Source organism: Equus caballus, unplaced genomic scaffold (genome assembly GCF_041296265.1).
Source record: "Equus caballus isolate H_3958 breed thoroughbred unplaced genomic scaffold, TB-T2T haplotype1-0000016, whole genome shotgun sequence".
Taxonomy (NCBI): Eukaryota; Metazoa; Chordata; class Mammalia; order Perissodactyla; family Equidae; genus Equus; species Equus caballus.
Genome location: NW_027222391.1, coordinates 10860325 through 10874376, shown reverse-complemented (window position 1 = coordinate 10874376; position 14052 = coordinate 10860325). Strand labels below are relative to the sequence as shown.

At 48.1% G+C, this 14052-nt stretch overlaps 1 protein-coding gene across 43 annotated transcripts in view; it reads right to left on the bottom strand.

Moving 5' to 3' along the window:
* Positions 1-14052, bottom strand: part of LOC138922834 (olfactory receptor 2AE1-like) — a 142510-nt gene that overhangs the window by 84213 nt on the left and 44245 nt on the right. For 34 of the 43 annotated variants that reach the window (XM_070259216.1, XM_070259204.1, XM_070259210.1 and 31 more), the window contains one exon: positions 13918-14043. Coding sequence is in view for 8 of the 43 variants with exons in the window: in XM_070259237.1 (XP_070115338.1) it covers positions 6803-7269 (467 nt within the window). In the remaining 35 variants the exon portion in view is untranslated. Of the gene's footprint in view, positions 1-6802; positions 7900-8622; positions 10152-13917; positions 14044-14052 lie in introns of those variants that run through there. The other 9 variants (XM_070259237.1, XM_070259236.1, XM_070259235.1 and 6 more) reach the window with 2 other exon arrangements.

Sequence of the window (14052 nt, the reverse complement as noted above, 5' to 3'; positions counted from 1 at the left end):
TAATGAATGGCAAGATGGGCTGAAAAGCTCCCTTAGTGAATTATAATTTCAGACTGAAATTCCCAAGACAGTTACAGAGGAGCTTGTCAAACCGCAGAGACCAATGGAATCAAGAGATTACTTGAAAGATCGTTGGTTCAATCAGTTTCAGAAATAGCATCCATTATGCAAACCCAAAACCTTTAAAACTTTCTAACGTACAACCCTGGCAATCTCTCATTCACCTAAAGTCTCAAGGCCCCTCTCCTGACTCAATTTAAAACTAAAAATGCCTGGTATGATTTACAAAAGTTAAAATAATTAAGTCATGTTATGATGGCTGGAGAACTCCAGGGAAAGTGGCCAAATAGCAACGTAGGGAGTTTGGCGGGGTCTGCCAGAACAGTCCTGCCTTCTCCAGTGCCTTCAGCTCTGCAGAAAAATGGAAGGCAAAGCATGCCCTCAGCATTCTAAATGCCTCAGTCTCTCTCCACTGCAAGCGGCCTCCTTCCTACAGTGGGCTCAAGAAAATATGAGAAGGAAAGCCCCGAGAGCCTGCCCCCTTCCATCCCCCGTCCCCTTAGTGGAGAAGGCTGGCTGCAGGTACCCCAGGAAATCAGACTCTTCTCCTCCTTCGGCTCATGTCACAGTAGACCCAATTCTGGAATCGGTTTGGATTATTCTCTGGAGAGCTACTTAAGATCTGCTTCAGGGTTTGAGATCCCTCATTCAGACATAATCTTGAAATGAAAGATGATTTGCTAATGAAAAATGCATTACAGCTTTCTCTGTAGGGCCTTCTGTACTGATAGGCAAGATAAAAGGAAGGAATTGAAGGAAAATGAAGGAGAAATGCAAAGGAAAAGGAAAATTAGGAAAGAGAGAGAGGAGAGAAGGAGAAGAAGAAATTTATCATGTCATACACTCTGCGTGGGGGCACTTTTTAAGGGCCACTTCATTTCACCCTCACATAATCACTTACAAGTAAGTAACATTGAGCCCATTCTGCAGACAAAAAAATGGAGGCTTGGTGATATTAAGTAACTTGTCTAAGGTCACACAAGGAGGATGCAGTGGATTCTGACTCAGAGATACAAAAACTGGCTCCAAATAATGTTGCTCCTACAGTGCTCTCCTGCTTCCTCTGAAGGGTCTAACACCGACGTCTGCTCCAGAACCAAAGTATTTTAGTGGGCGAATGGGCCCTACAGAGACAATATAACCTCATCAGAAAAGAAACAGGGATTTAAAAAAAAAGATGAAAAGAAAAGAAAAGGAGAGAAAGAAACAATTTAATATAAGTAACCCAACGCCCAACAGAACTAGGATGGGGCAAGGCAAAGCCAGAACTCAATTTTTCTAACTCTCAGGTCTTACTCAATCCACCTGACCAGACCCTATTACATAAGTACAGTTTATCAATATGGATCAAATAGGGGACTGCCTCGTTAATGAGTGAAAAGCTGAAAATTTTCTCAACTTCTGGAAAATGTTCATTGGGAACAAATGGGAAATTTATTGGGGAATTGTCTTTTTCTGCCTCGATGTTCCTCTTTCTACCCAGCTCCTTTTGCTGTTGTTGCAATGTATCTGGGAGGTATTTGCCCCATGCTCTTGCAACATCTGCAAAGGGGGAAAACTCTAACCTAAAACAGCACACAGAAGCCACAATTCTGACAACCACAAAGGGTACGGGTGTGCCAGTTACTTTCCAAAATGAGTTTAAGCCAGAGCCACAGACTGGTAGCCGGCTGGCTGTACCGAGCCCACAGGTGGGTTTTGTTTGTCTGCAGTGCTGGCCCACACTGCGCTCGGAAGAAATTTCCATCTGTTGCCAGCATTAAACACCAGATAATTTCACATCAAAAACTGGATTTCCAGTTTCTCTTACCAACTGGAAGATCTGATAACCCTGATGCCACATTTGCACGTGGAAAAGAGTAGCTGTCCCTTTAGACAGAGCTTGTGCATCCCAGTTTCTCCCCACCTGGTCTGTTTCACTCATTTATACAATCGCTGTGGGCCCAGAAGGCATGTGAGTTGGTGACCCTTGGTTTAAGAGGTTAAGCAGATGTAGACTGCAAAGCCAATCATTATTAGACTTTTCCTAAAAACACCCCCAATAACAGACTCTTCTCTCAGTATTAAGACAGCTGTGACAGAAGGTAAGGCATATGAGACCAAAAGGATTTGAGAAATGGAAAAACCCAGTAGTTGAGTCCATTTGGATTTTTGGTCTAGGATACTCACTTTTTGCTTAGAAAATACATTCACTTTTATTATTTCATTTGTTCCTCTCAACAATCCTGCAAGGCAGGCATTATTCTCAGATAAACAAACTGAAAACGAGTGATGTTAAATCAGTTATCCAACCAAGATCATCTAACTAGTAAGTTGCAAAACCCAATTTTATCCAGCTACAAACACCTTGCTTTTGAAATAATGAAAGAACACTCTGTAAGGCCATAAGGCCTGTTTCCACCTCAGGGCCTTTGTGCCTGCTGTTCCCTCTATTGGAAACCTCTCCACCTACATATCCACATGGAAGATTCTTACTCTTTCACTTCATTTACATCCCCTCCCCAGAGAGGTTTCCCCTAACCATTTGACTTAAAATAATATCTGTGCATGCACACACATACACCCCAATTACTCTCTAAACTCCTGCTTCTCAAAGTGAGGTTCAGGGATCAGCAGCATCAGCATCAACTGGGAAGTTAGAAATGCAGAGTCTGAGGCCCCTCCCCAGACCTGCTGAATCAGAATCTGCATGTTAACAACACCCCAGGTGATCCATGTGCATTTCAAGTTTAAAAAGCACTGCTCTACAGGAGCCCTGCCCACTGGAAATGCAATGGGAGTCACAAGTGTCATTTTAAGTTTTCTACAGCCACATTAAAAAGGTTAAAAGAACGACTCGTTTGTTTGCTGTCTCCCCTACCACCCTACTAAAAGATGCCATTTCCACAAGAACAGGTCCTCCCTCTGTCTTGTTCTCCACTTTATCCCAAGTACCTAAAACAGTACTGGGCACATGGTAAACGTTATTAAGTGTTTGTTGAATGAAAGAAGGAAAAGACATTCCAGTACTTTCTGAGTGGCAGCGTGGCACAGGGAAAGAAACCAGCACTCTGAAATTGGACAGATGTGGTCAACTCAACCACTGACCAGCTGAGCAACCTTCAGCCAGTGGTTCACCCTCCGGGAGCCACCTGGAGTGTAAACCAGGAATATTGCTGTTTAACTCACAGCCTCATCATGACACCCCGATGTGATAACATGTCTGTGAAGCACCAACCACCACAATCACAGGCATTCAATCAATGCCAGCGCCTTTCCATTGTCCTCTTTCATTCTCTCCAAATACCACATGCGAATAATGGTGCTGACCACTTTCCTCTGTGTGGCATGAGCATGACTGAAGCTGTTTTCCTGAGTTATTTTCCCCCAGCCAATGGGACCTGCCTATTAACTGCTACCACTGCAGACAACTGGAAACCGTGGAGGGTCCCTTCTCAGCACCCTGGAGCTGAGTGGCTCCCAGAGCAAAGTGGTCACGGTTACTGTTCAGTCTGTAAACCACGAGGGAGGCCACAGCTCGAGTCGTCTCTCTCACTTTGATGAGTTCTGCCGTGGCAGCCAGTTGGCCTGCCACAAGGTCCCATCCCTTAGGAGAGTTCAAGGCCTCTGCCCAGCCAGAGTGTATCGGCTCATACTGAAAGGTGTGTTCTGGCTTTACCCTTTTATTTGGGGGGTGGACAGAGGAAGGAGTGGAGGGTTTAATCTACTCCCACTTATTAATCACTGGCCTCTGTCCATCCACCAAGTGAGGCTTGCTTCTCCATAGCTTTAACACACACATCCTAATCCATCAGTCCATACTGCCCTGAAAATCCAATGCACGTGTCCTCATCTCAGATGTGTCTTTGACTCACGTTAGATCAACAGCACAGAAGAAAGCAAAACCCAGATTTAGATACAGCCTGAGGGACACCAGAAATAAAACTGCTAGGGCTGCCTAGTTGGATATGAGGAAACCCCAAGCCAGCTGTGCCGAGAGCAGCCCCAATTTCTTCTCGCTCTCCCTCTTGCTGAAAACACAACCAGAACAGAAACACTAGCAGAATTAGTAGGCTATTGGGAAACACACTGAAAAGAAAAACAAAAACAAAATAAATATATGGGGGAAATCAAAGCCTTTAATTAACCTGTGGATCTCTAACCAGTTAAACAGTAGAGTAAGATTTCAGGCAGAATACGTGGTATAACCATTTAAGTAGCGATGCCACCACTGAAAAGACGCAGTTGCATCAGGGAACCAAGAGGAAGGGTTTCTGTTACTGGTTTGAATCAATGCCACTGTTTCCTTTCCTACAATAGAGTGAGGTTGTCATCCCCTCTTCCTACATGGGAGAGAGAGGAGCCTGAAGAGGTGCAGCAAGGAAAAATCCCACAAATGTCCTCAAAGCACTGCTGTCCCTCATAAGGCTGGAGAGCGGTCCAAGGCCAGTGCCAGCCCACTCGGCTCCTGCAGGTCCAAGGGGTTTCTGGGAGTCTTCTCAACAGCCAGGTTTGGGTGGCTAATGATTACCTCTATGTTAGACAGATTCTCCTCCCGCACTTCCAATCGGCACCACTGAACATAAGGGTCTCCCACAGGCAAGTCACTGGCATAGCAGATCAAGGACACAGAGACACCGCATGGTCCTCTGAAGTGAGGATCAAGAGGATCCAGTTCTGTCCACACCTCTCCAGTGGAACAGTTCTACAGGTGGCTACCAAATACTGACACCCAATACCACAAGGCCCAAATACCACAAGTGATGGCTGAGAGTACCACCGAGCTGGAATGACATCTTCAGTAGCCATGTCACGACAGCGAGGCCAGTTCATACCTTCCTTTCCAAGCCACAGTGTAAAAACAACATGAGAAAATCTGGCATCTTCTATCCTTTCATTCAGAAAATTCTCCAGACCCTACGATGGGACTTCCTGACAAGCACTCCACCACGCACACGTCATCAACGTTATTTTAAGTCACCTGAATCAAACACCCCATCTCTATTTCCAGCTGCCACAAAGCAACACAACACATGTTGGAAAGGTCTGATCCTCAGGCCTTCCTCTCCCCCAAAGGGCATCTGACACTTCTCACAAGATACACAGCTTTAAAATTAGAACTGGAAAAGACCACAGTGACCCTCATAGGGCTGAAGCTGCCCCACAGCAGAAATCAGAACATTCCTACAACCAACAATTAAACAACCGAAACCTTCCCAAACATCCCCTTCTTTCTCTGGTTTGCTGTTGCTGCATTAATCATCCTGACACCTTTTTAATTATAATCGCAAACTCGAAGCCATGACTTGCAATGTTATAAAACTGATTTTCCAGTTCAAGCAGGCATTGACTGGTTTCTGTTTTGATAGGAAACGGCTGTTTGAAGCCTCCTAAAATGTTGCAATTAGTTCTCTCGGTTGAAACAGACAAGACATTAACAGACACATTTGCTGTTTCCATATAACCTGCTGGAATGTTTATGCCTAAGTGTACATTTCTCAAGCTTTGAAAGCATAAGGGGTATTTTCTAAAGCGGAAGAAATCAATCAATACATATTATATATTCATATATAATAGATATTATATAATACATACCTATAGTAATATATATTATTATATAATACACATTTGCTATATATTTCTGAAGTTAGGTTATTTCTAAAACTTTCACAGGCTGTAATTTAAACTTAGAAAGCACATCTCTTCAACAGCAAGGCAACTTGTCAGGAAACAATCCTTATTTTACCTATTGGCCTTGTGAAGATGATAATACCACTTTAGCTGACAAAGCCTGTGTTTGTCTGACAATTCCAATTAATTACTGAGACGCAACAGAGATGGGACCAGCCATCCAGATGTTTTTCAGAAAGAGATAAAAAGGGGGGGGGGGGAGCAAAGGAGGTTTGCCTTTTGGGAATCTGCTCCAGTGTTTTTTAAATGTAATGGCGGGCAAGAAAGCCGGATTACTAATTTATTTTACCTGCACTTAACTTTCTACTCTCCTCTCCTTTCCCTCACCGCTGGGAGACGGTGGAAGACAAGGGAGATGAACACCTCACAAGACAGAAGCTCTAATCTGTTGCCAAGGAGGCGACGGTTAGAAAGGGCAGGGGTGCAGGATGTAAAAACTCTTAGGGCACCGACTGTCCTGCAGACCTCGATGCTCCTGATGCCAAAGCAACCCAGGGTTGCTGGAGATGGGGAACATCCTCAGTCTTTTCTAGCAAGCCAAAACTCGCCAGCATCATCTTTTTAACTGTTCCCTGTTCATTTTGCTCTAACCTGAAAATACTAAAGTCGGATTCCAGACACGCAAATACGTTTGAGGGCGATTTTGAGAGATTCCAGGAGATCTCAAAGCCCTTCAGTCAATCTAGCTATCCTGCTTCATGCCTTAGCGTCCCCAACGCAGCAGCGCTGAGCCCCCACAAGAGACTGGCCTGGGAAACACCCCGTGGGCACCTGGGCTGGGGATTTCCAGGCTTGGAGCTAGGCAGCTTCAGAAAGCACCTCCCTGGGTGAGGAGCCTGAGGCAGGCAGGGCAGTGTGACACCAGCTCCCCTAGCCCTGAAATACAGTGATCCCTGGCCAGCCTCCAGTCCTCTCCGCGCTCCCCCGAGCAGCCCCGCCAGGGTCCGCACAGCCCTCGTGGGGCGAAGGGCTCTCGGGGAGGTGCCTGGATGTCGAAGGGCGTGGGAAGCCGCAGCTTTCCCTCTGGGTCTTCCCCACCCATCTATCGCCTGCGCCGAGCCCAGGGTCCTACCTGTACCACTCCAGCCCCTTTTCGTAGTTCCTGTCGAAGAAGCGTGGCTCTACGCCCACGGCCCGCACGTCCGGGTGGACTCGGATCGCCTCCAGCAGCTCGCGGGTGCCTCCTTTCTTGACCCCGATGATGAGCGCCTGTGGCAGCTTCTTCTCCCCATAGTTGGGGGTGCTGAGGGCGCCGCCCCTCTCGCTGCTCCCATTCACCGCTCTCCGGCCTGCGAGCTCCTCGTGGGTGGTGCTGGACTTCTGCGCTTCCCTCTCCAGCAGCGCGCTCTGCGCCGTGATCATCTCGCCAGGGGCCACAGGGGTCCGGAGCCAGGGGTCCCTAGCGAACCCGCTGCCGCTCGCCAGACCCCAGCCGTCGGCCCCGGGGGCAGGGGGCTGCTTGGAGGGCTGCGGAGGCTCCTCGCGGCTCGCGTTGTCCGGCGGCAGCGCGGAGGGCTGTGAGGGGGTGCCGAGGCGCATGGGGGGCGGCAGTAGAGAGGGTGGCGGCGGGCTCGGCGGCAGTGCCGGCGGCTCCTGCAGCACCACGGGGAACTGCAGGGTGCCCGAGCCGCCCAGGAGGCTGTAGCACAGGTAGGTGACAGACAGGGACAAGGCGCAGAGAAAAAGCAGCTTGCGCGCCAGGCGGCGGCGGCGCGGCGAGAAGTGGAGGCAGAGGCGGAGGAGGTGCGGGCCACGGGGTCATCGCGGCTCCGGGCTCGCTGCGGCAGCGGCGGCGGCAGCCCCCGACGCAGCCCGGACATGGTTTCAGCCGCCGCCAGCGCCCCCACCCGGCCCCCCCCCTCCCCCAGCCGCCCAGGCTGCATGAAGTGACGCCACTGCACCCCGGCCCTGGCCGCTGTCGCGCTGCGCCGGGGAAGAGCCCGGCTGCATGATCCCCCTCCCCACTCTTCCCACGGAGTCCGGGTGGCCCCCCACCACCCGCCTCAGCCTCCGGCAAGGGGACCAAGGGGGGCGCGTGGACCCGCCGGCTGCACCTGCTCCGTCTGCAGCGCCCCCGCTTCCCCGGCTCCGACGCGGCTCCTGCTTCAGTCTCTGCCGCCGCCGCCGCGCCCTGTTGCAGCCCCGAGTTCCCTCCCCGCTGCTAACTTTCTGCGGGAAGAGAAAGGCGTGGATGGGAGGCGGAGGGGCCCGGGCGCGCGGTCCGCGCCGCCGAGGGAAGGGGGAGGGCGCCTCGAGCGCGTCTGCAGAGGGGGACGTAGAACAGAGGCGGCGTGCGCTAGGCCTGGGGCACCCGGCAAAGCGGAGATCGTGCCCCCCTCCCCCGCCCCGCACCACATTCATGCTGGAGAGGTTCCCCTCCCCTGGGAGCCTGGGACGCCAGTTTCTCCTTCCCTCTCCTGATACTTTCAGAGACTTAGAGCCCGACGCCTGCCGCCAGTGCCGCCCAACAGGTAGCTGGCGGCCACAAGGCGGTGAGCTCTCGCTTCCCCTTTTCTCATGGGACTCCAGGCAAACTCGGTCCATCTGTGACCCGCCCTTCTCCCTTCCTGGACATCCTCCTGCCTTTGACCCAGGAGGAATTTCTTGTCCATACCAGGATTCCCATGCCAACTTCCATCTTTCCAGCCTCCCCATCTTAACTTGAAGCTCCTGATTGGTGGAGCTTTGACACAAACCCACAAATTTCCTTGCCCTAGAGCTTCTGCCTCTGTCCCGCCACCGGTTGGTTGACTGTGCTTTCTGCTCCAAAAGGAGAGGCTGTCTCCTCCTGGACACCCTGAACCACAGATGCACATGCGCCCTGGATTTCCCTGGACCAAAATAGACTGAGACTATCATCGCTCTAAACACCTTATAAGCAGAGAGAAGTTGTGTTGCTGTGTCTGTGCATCGCTTCATTGAATTACAAAGTATCTTCTTTGCAGAGAGATTTCTGTCCCTCAAGTCCCTCTCCTGGGGGGAATGGTAAACATCAGAAAGCTTTGGAACATTCAAAACTACACTTTGCTTCCTGTTTCCTTTTGTTCAGGGAGGTAGAGGAAACGCGAGGCTGGAATGGCAGGAACAGGCAGAGCTATCAACTGAGGCACTCCAGCGAACTCTGCTTCCTGGGGGCAGGGGCTGGCCCTGCACGCACCTGGCGCCAGTCTTTCCCAGAGGCTGGCTCCAGTGAGTCCTGTTTACCCTGCTAGCTACAGCTGGGTGCCTGGAGGGTCTGCTTTCACCTACAGGGCTGATGTGCTTGGCATCTCCGGTTTTGTTTGATCACATAACGGGGACAACAGTTGAAAGAAAATGTATATAGTGTCTAAATATTAACTAGATACCTAGTGCCAAAGAGAGAAAAAAATGTTGCTCCAATAACATGAACACAGACTTTTCCCTGAGTGAACAGAAGCTCACGGCTGCTCTCAGCTGGACATGAGCTTCCTTCACTGCAGCTTCAGCTCAGATAAAGATTATTCCTTTAGAATATATTTTTTATGGTACACCGGAGACCTCTGAAATGCAGAGTCTGGTGTCCTGTAAATCATTTCGTGGAACTAGGGATGCTTTTTCAAACACCACGCAACTGCACTCCTGTAATGTTAATGGGAAGGGGCCAACTGGAGCTGGGAGCAGCACAGCTTGCCCATCCCTCCTTCGGCTCCAGACCCAGCTCTGGGTGGTCGCCCAGGAGGGCCCGGTTGCAGCAAATATTGTCACTGCTGTCGTCCATCTCCCTTTCAAAGCTAAGGCACCAGGATGCCCAGCACGTGGTCCAGGGGCCTCCCTACAGTCCCTGCCCGGCTCCCAGACTTCTCTATCCCAGCTCTCGGCAATCCAAATGAACTTGCTCTGTAGCTACTTTTACTAAAGATGTGCTTTCAAATATGGAAAGGTTTTGATAAAATGGTACTAACATTTAACCTAGAGGTGGCAAACTGGTAACAAATTAAGAACTGAATGTGGCCAGCGCAGTGATATTAAGAAGTTGAAACTGGTTGCAATGTTGTAAAATTGAGGACTTTCCCAAAAAATTTGGCTATGAGGTTTCTGCTGAAATAGTAGATCCTGCAACTTTGGGCCCCTCAGCCAGAACCGAGAGGCCCCCCTGACATGGAGCATGTGCCCTGTTCTTCACGGTGCCCCCCCAGAGTGCCCTCATACATTTATGTTACTTGCCTGGATGCTGCTAATGAGGACACTTCCCAGTGTCGCTTCTCCCTCTTGTCCACAGATAGTCCTACTTAAATAAGAGACTCTTGAAAGAACGGAACCCCGTTGGTGAAATGTTAGGCCCCACAACTGATGGGGAAGAGGTGATTTTTGGGGAGAGGAGCTTTGTAGATTTCTCACTTGGGCACTTACCTGTTTTGTTCTCCATCCAGGTTTTTTCTGGGAGCAAGTTCTTGAGAAACCTATAATGAAAAGTATGAGCTATCTACATAGGGAGAACTCAGACTTCGTTCAGCAATTCCCTGGGTGTCTGGAGACTCGATAGAATACTTTTTTCTTTTTCCGTTGCCAACACCCATGCCCATTCAGGCCTATGAGAGTTTTTACAATGCTCCTCCAACTGGTCTCCAGGCCTCCAGCGTGCCTCATTTCTCTTCATCGTAGAGGACAATAGCAGATCAATGTTTCTGAGGCATGGCTCCACCAGTGCCCTCTCTGATGCAGAAACCTTCCTCTCACTGCCTACCTGATAGACTCCAACTCTCTGCCTTAGCACTCAAGGGCCCCTCCGCCTTGCATGTATCCCACAGTCCTGCCAAACCGAACAGTACCCACTACCCAAAAGCACACATTGCATTCTTCTCTTTCACCTCTGCCTGATCAGATGATGGAGTTGAAACAAAGCCATCATTTGCTAGTTAAGTGACTTTCGGACAGGTCATTTCACCTCCCTGACCCTCAGTTTCTGCATATGTAAGTGATGAATAGTAAGACTCACCTCATATTGTTTTTATAAAGAATTAAATTGACTTAGAGAGCATATGCAAAAACAGCTGGCTCCCTGCCTGACATGCTGCAGCCACCAGTAATTATTCGGACCTAAATATTGGCTCATGCCATGCCCTGCTTCTTTTCCTATTAAAACCTTATCCTTGAAAAATCGGTGTGTACCCTTTCTTCAAAACCAGCCCAAGGTGTAAACTGAAGTTCACTTTCCTAAGCCGCTCAGTGACATTTATAACGCCAAATCTAATGCCTTAGTTTTTTTTTTTAAGCGAAAGAAGCTAACTCTGGCTAACTTCAGTTTTCTTATTAAAGAAATTGACTAGAAGGATTTATGGTAACTCACATAACTGAAGGGAATTTTTGAAAAATCAACAAACAAAAAGCAAAAATAAGCTTTGGAAGGCACAATAGAGCACAGTGTATAGTTATTATTACTGCTGTTCACCAGATATTGTCGGCTCTTCTCTGGCCCACAGAAGGGATGTATCTTCTTGGCCCCTTAAAGTCAGAGGTGACTCTGTGAGCCTTTGGTGAATGAAACTTGAGCAAAAGTGAGGTTGTCTCTTCCAGACAGAACCTTTGGCAAACAGTGGGAGTGTGTTTTTCCTGCCTGGCAGTTGTGCAAGAAGTTGGATCGAGCATCTTTTAGCTGCCATCTACTCAATCCTCCAGACTGAGCAAGGATAATACAGAGCCAGCCCCTGATGACATGGAGCATGTTTGAGAAATACACCTTGGTTATTTTTAGCTGAGACTTAGGAGTTTGTTGTGAATACAGCACAACATGGACTATCTGACTGATGAAAACATACATATTATCAATTTCCTCTGCTGTTGACCAAAATGACTTCAGTGAGCCAATATTAGAATTCCTTTTCACAAAGGTGGATAAGTGACAGATTAGAAGTCTACACTGTCCCAGGAGTGTAGACTGATACCACGCTTATATATAGCAAAGATATTTCCTCATTTTGTCCTTTACTTGTCAATAAAAAAGTATATCTATAGAAATCTGGAGGTAAGGCTCCAGACAAAACCAACATGGTGACAAGGAGGAACATTACATACTTGTAAAAGGAGCGACAGATGAGAAAATAATAATAATGGCCGGGAACTTATAGAACCTTGCGTTGAAAGGGATCTCATATGGAACTTAGGAAATATTATAGCTGTAAGCACTACATGACAAAATCTGGTGGACGGAATTAAACAATACTTCAAAGAAAGATACCTTCAATATACTTATCTAAAAAGAAAAATTAGAAACCAACGAGCTGCTTGCTCAAGAAGCTAGACAAAGAGCGAGACAGTAAAGTCAGGAAGAAAGGAAATGATAAAGATAAATGCCAAACCTTTGTTTCTATTTATTTGCTCTTTATTTATTGCTATGGACTGAATTCTGTCTCCCCACAGTTCATATAATGGAAGCCCTGACCCCCGTTGTGACCATGTCCAGACACAAGGTCTTTAGGAAGTAATTATGGTGAAAATGAAGTCATAATGGTGGAACCTAAATCAGATAGGACTGTGGCCTCATCAGAAGTTGAAGAGATCTCTCTTTCTGTTTCTTCACACGCATACACACACCCTGCCATCTGAGGACTCAGTGAGAAGGGGACCTTATGCAAGCTGAGGAGACAGCCCTCGCCAGAACCTGACCATGCTGGCATCCTGCTCTCAGGCTTCCAGCCCCCAGAATGGTGAGAAAATAAATTTCTGTTGTTTAAGTCACCCACGCTATGGCATTTTGTTATGGGAACCCAAGCTAAGACGCTTATCTTTCACAGTTTGTTCCTGGGTTCTGGTACCAATTCCAATGTGTGTGGGGTTGGGGGTCGGGGGAGTCCCCCACACCAACAAGCAATTCTTGGGACACCAGCTGGGTGTCCTACAATTCAACTCGATTCTGACACTATGTACCCAGAGACAGCATCACACCCCACAGGTTAAGGGTTCAGCCCCACAAGACTGCCCCCACTGCAGGTGCCAACAGCAAGTCTGGGTTGTCGCCTATGCTTCTGAGCAACTGGCTGTCAGTAGGAGGTTCCCAAGACTCTCTACTCCGGTTCGACGAATTTGCTAGGGCGGCTCACAGAACTCAGAGAAACCTCTTACTTACTAGATTACCTGTTTATTAGAAAAGGATATGACTTGGGAATAGCTCGATGGAACAGACGCATAGGGCAAGACATGGGGAAAGGGCACTGAGCTTCCACGCCCTCTCCAGGTAACCACTCTCCCAGAACCACCTCTCTCCCAGACCCTCCACATGGTCACCAACCGCGACGCTCTTGGAAATCTGTCCTTTTGGGTTTTTATGCATAAGCCGTTTATTTATTCTCTTACCCTCGGCTGCTGTTTTTCCTTCCCCATTTATAGCCCAAAGCCAATCAAAGAAGGACATGTGCAGTGTGATGCTGTTCCTGTACATTTTTTAAGTGCATAACAATGTAAGAATTTGTTAATGGAGACATACACATGTATGTCTTGACTATGCATAAAAATGTAATCTTTTGTTAATGGAGCCATGCACATGGATATTCTTGGAATCATAAAGAATGTAATTAATTTTAGGATACTGATACCTATGATGAGAGAGGGAGGAGAACGGGATGGAAATGTGAATTTTAGGTGTGACGGCAACATTTTGCTTCTTAAAAACACAGATATCGTTGTGGGCTGAATCATGTCCCTGAAAATTCATATGTTGAAGTCCTAACTCCAGGACCTCAAAATAGGGCTGTATTTGGAGAGAGGGCCTCTAAAGAGGTAATTAAGGTCAAGTGAGGTCACATGGGTAGGCTCCAATCCAATGTGACTGATAGTCACGTAAGAAGAGAAGATTAGAACTCAGACACACACAGAGGGAAGACCGTGTGAGGACACAGGGAGAAGTGGCCGGGGAGAGAGGCCTCAGAAGAGACTATACCGGCCAATGCCTTGATCTTGAACTTCAGCCTCCAGAACCGTGAGAAAATAAATTTCTATTGTTTAAGCCACCCTACGTGTGGCATTTTGTCATGGCAGCCCCAGCAAATGAATGCAACATCGGAAGCAAATAGGGCAGAATTGAACGTCTGTTCTTTCTGGGTATTGGGGCCGGAGATAGAGGTCATACTATGTACTCTTCTGCATATTTGAAATATTTCCATAATAGTTAAGAAAATAACAAGCAGATCCCGAAAAAGAATAACCAGAGAGTAGAAATTTATGTGTGATTACCTTACAGGCCAAGGTGGGTTTCGCGTTGGGCAGGTGGTTCTCTTCCACAGGGTGTGTCAGTCACCCATGAATTCCCGTCTCTTGGCTCCGCCATTCCTGACGCCTGTATCATTGTCTGCAACCAATCTGCACAAG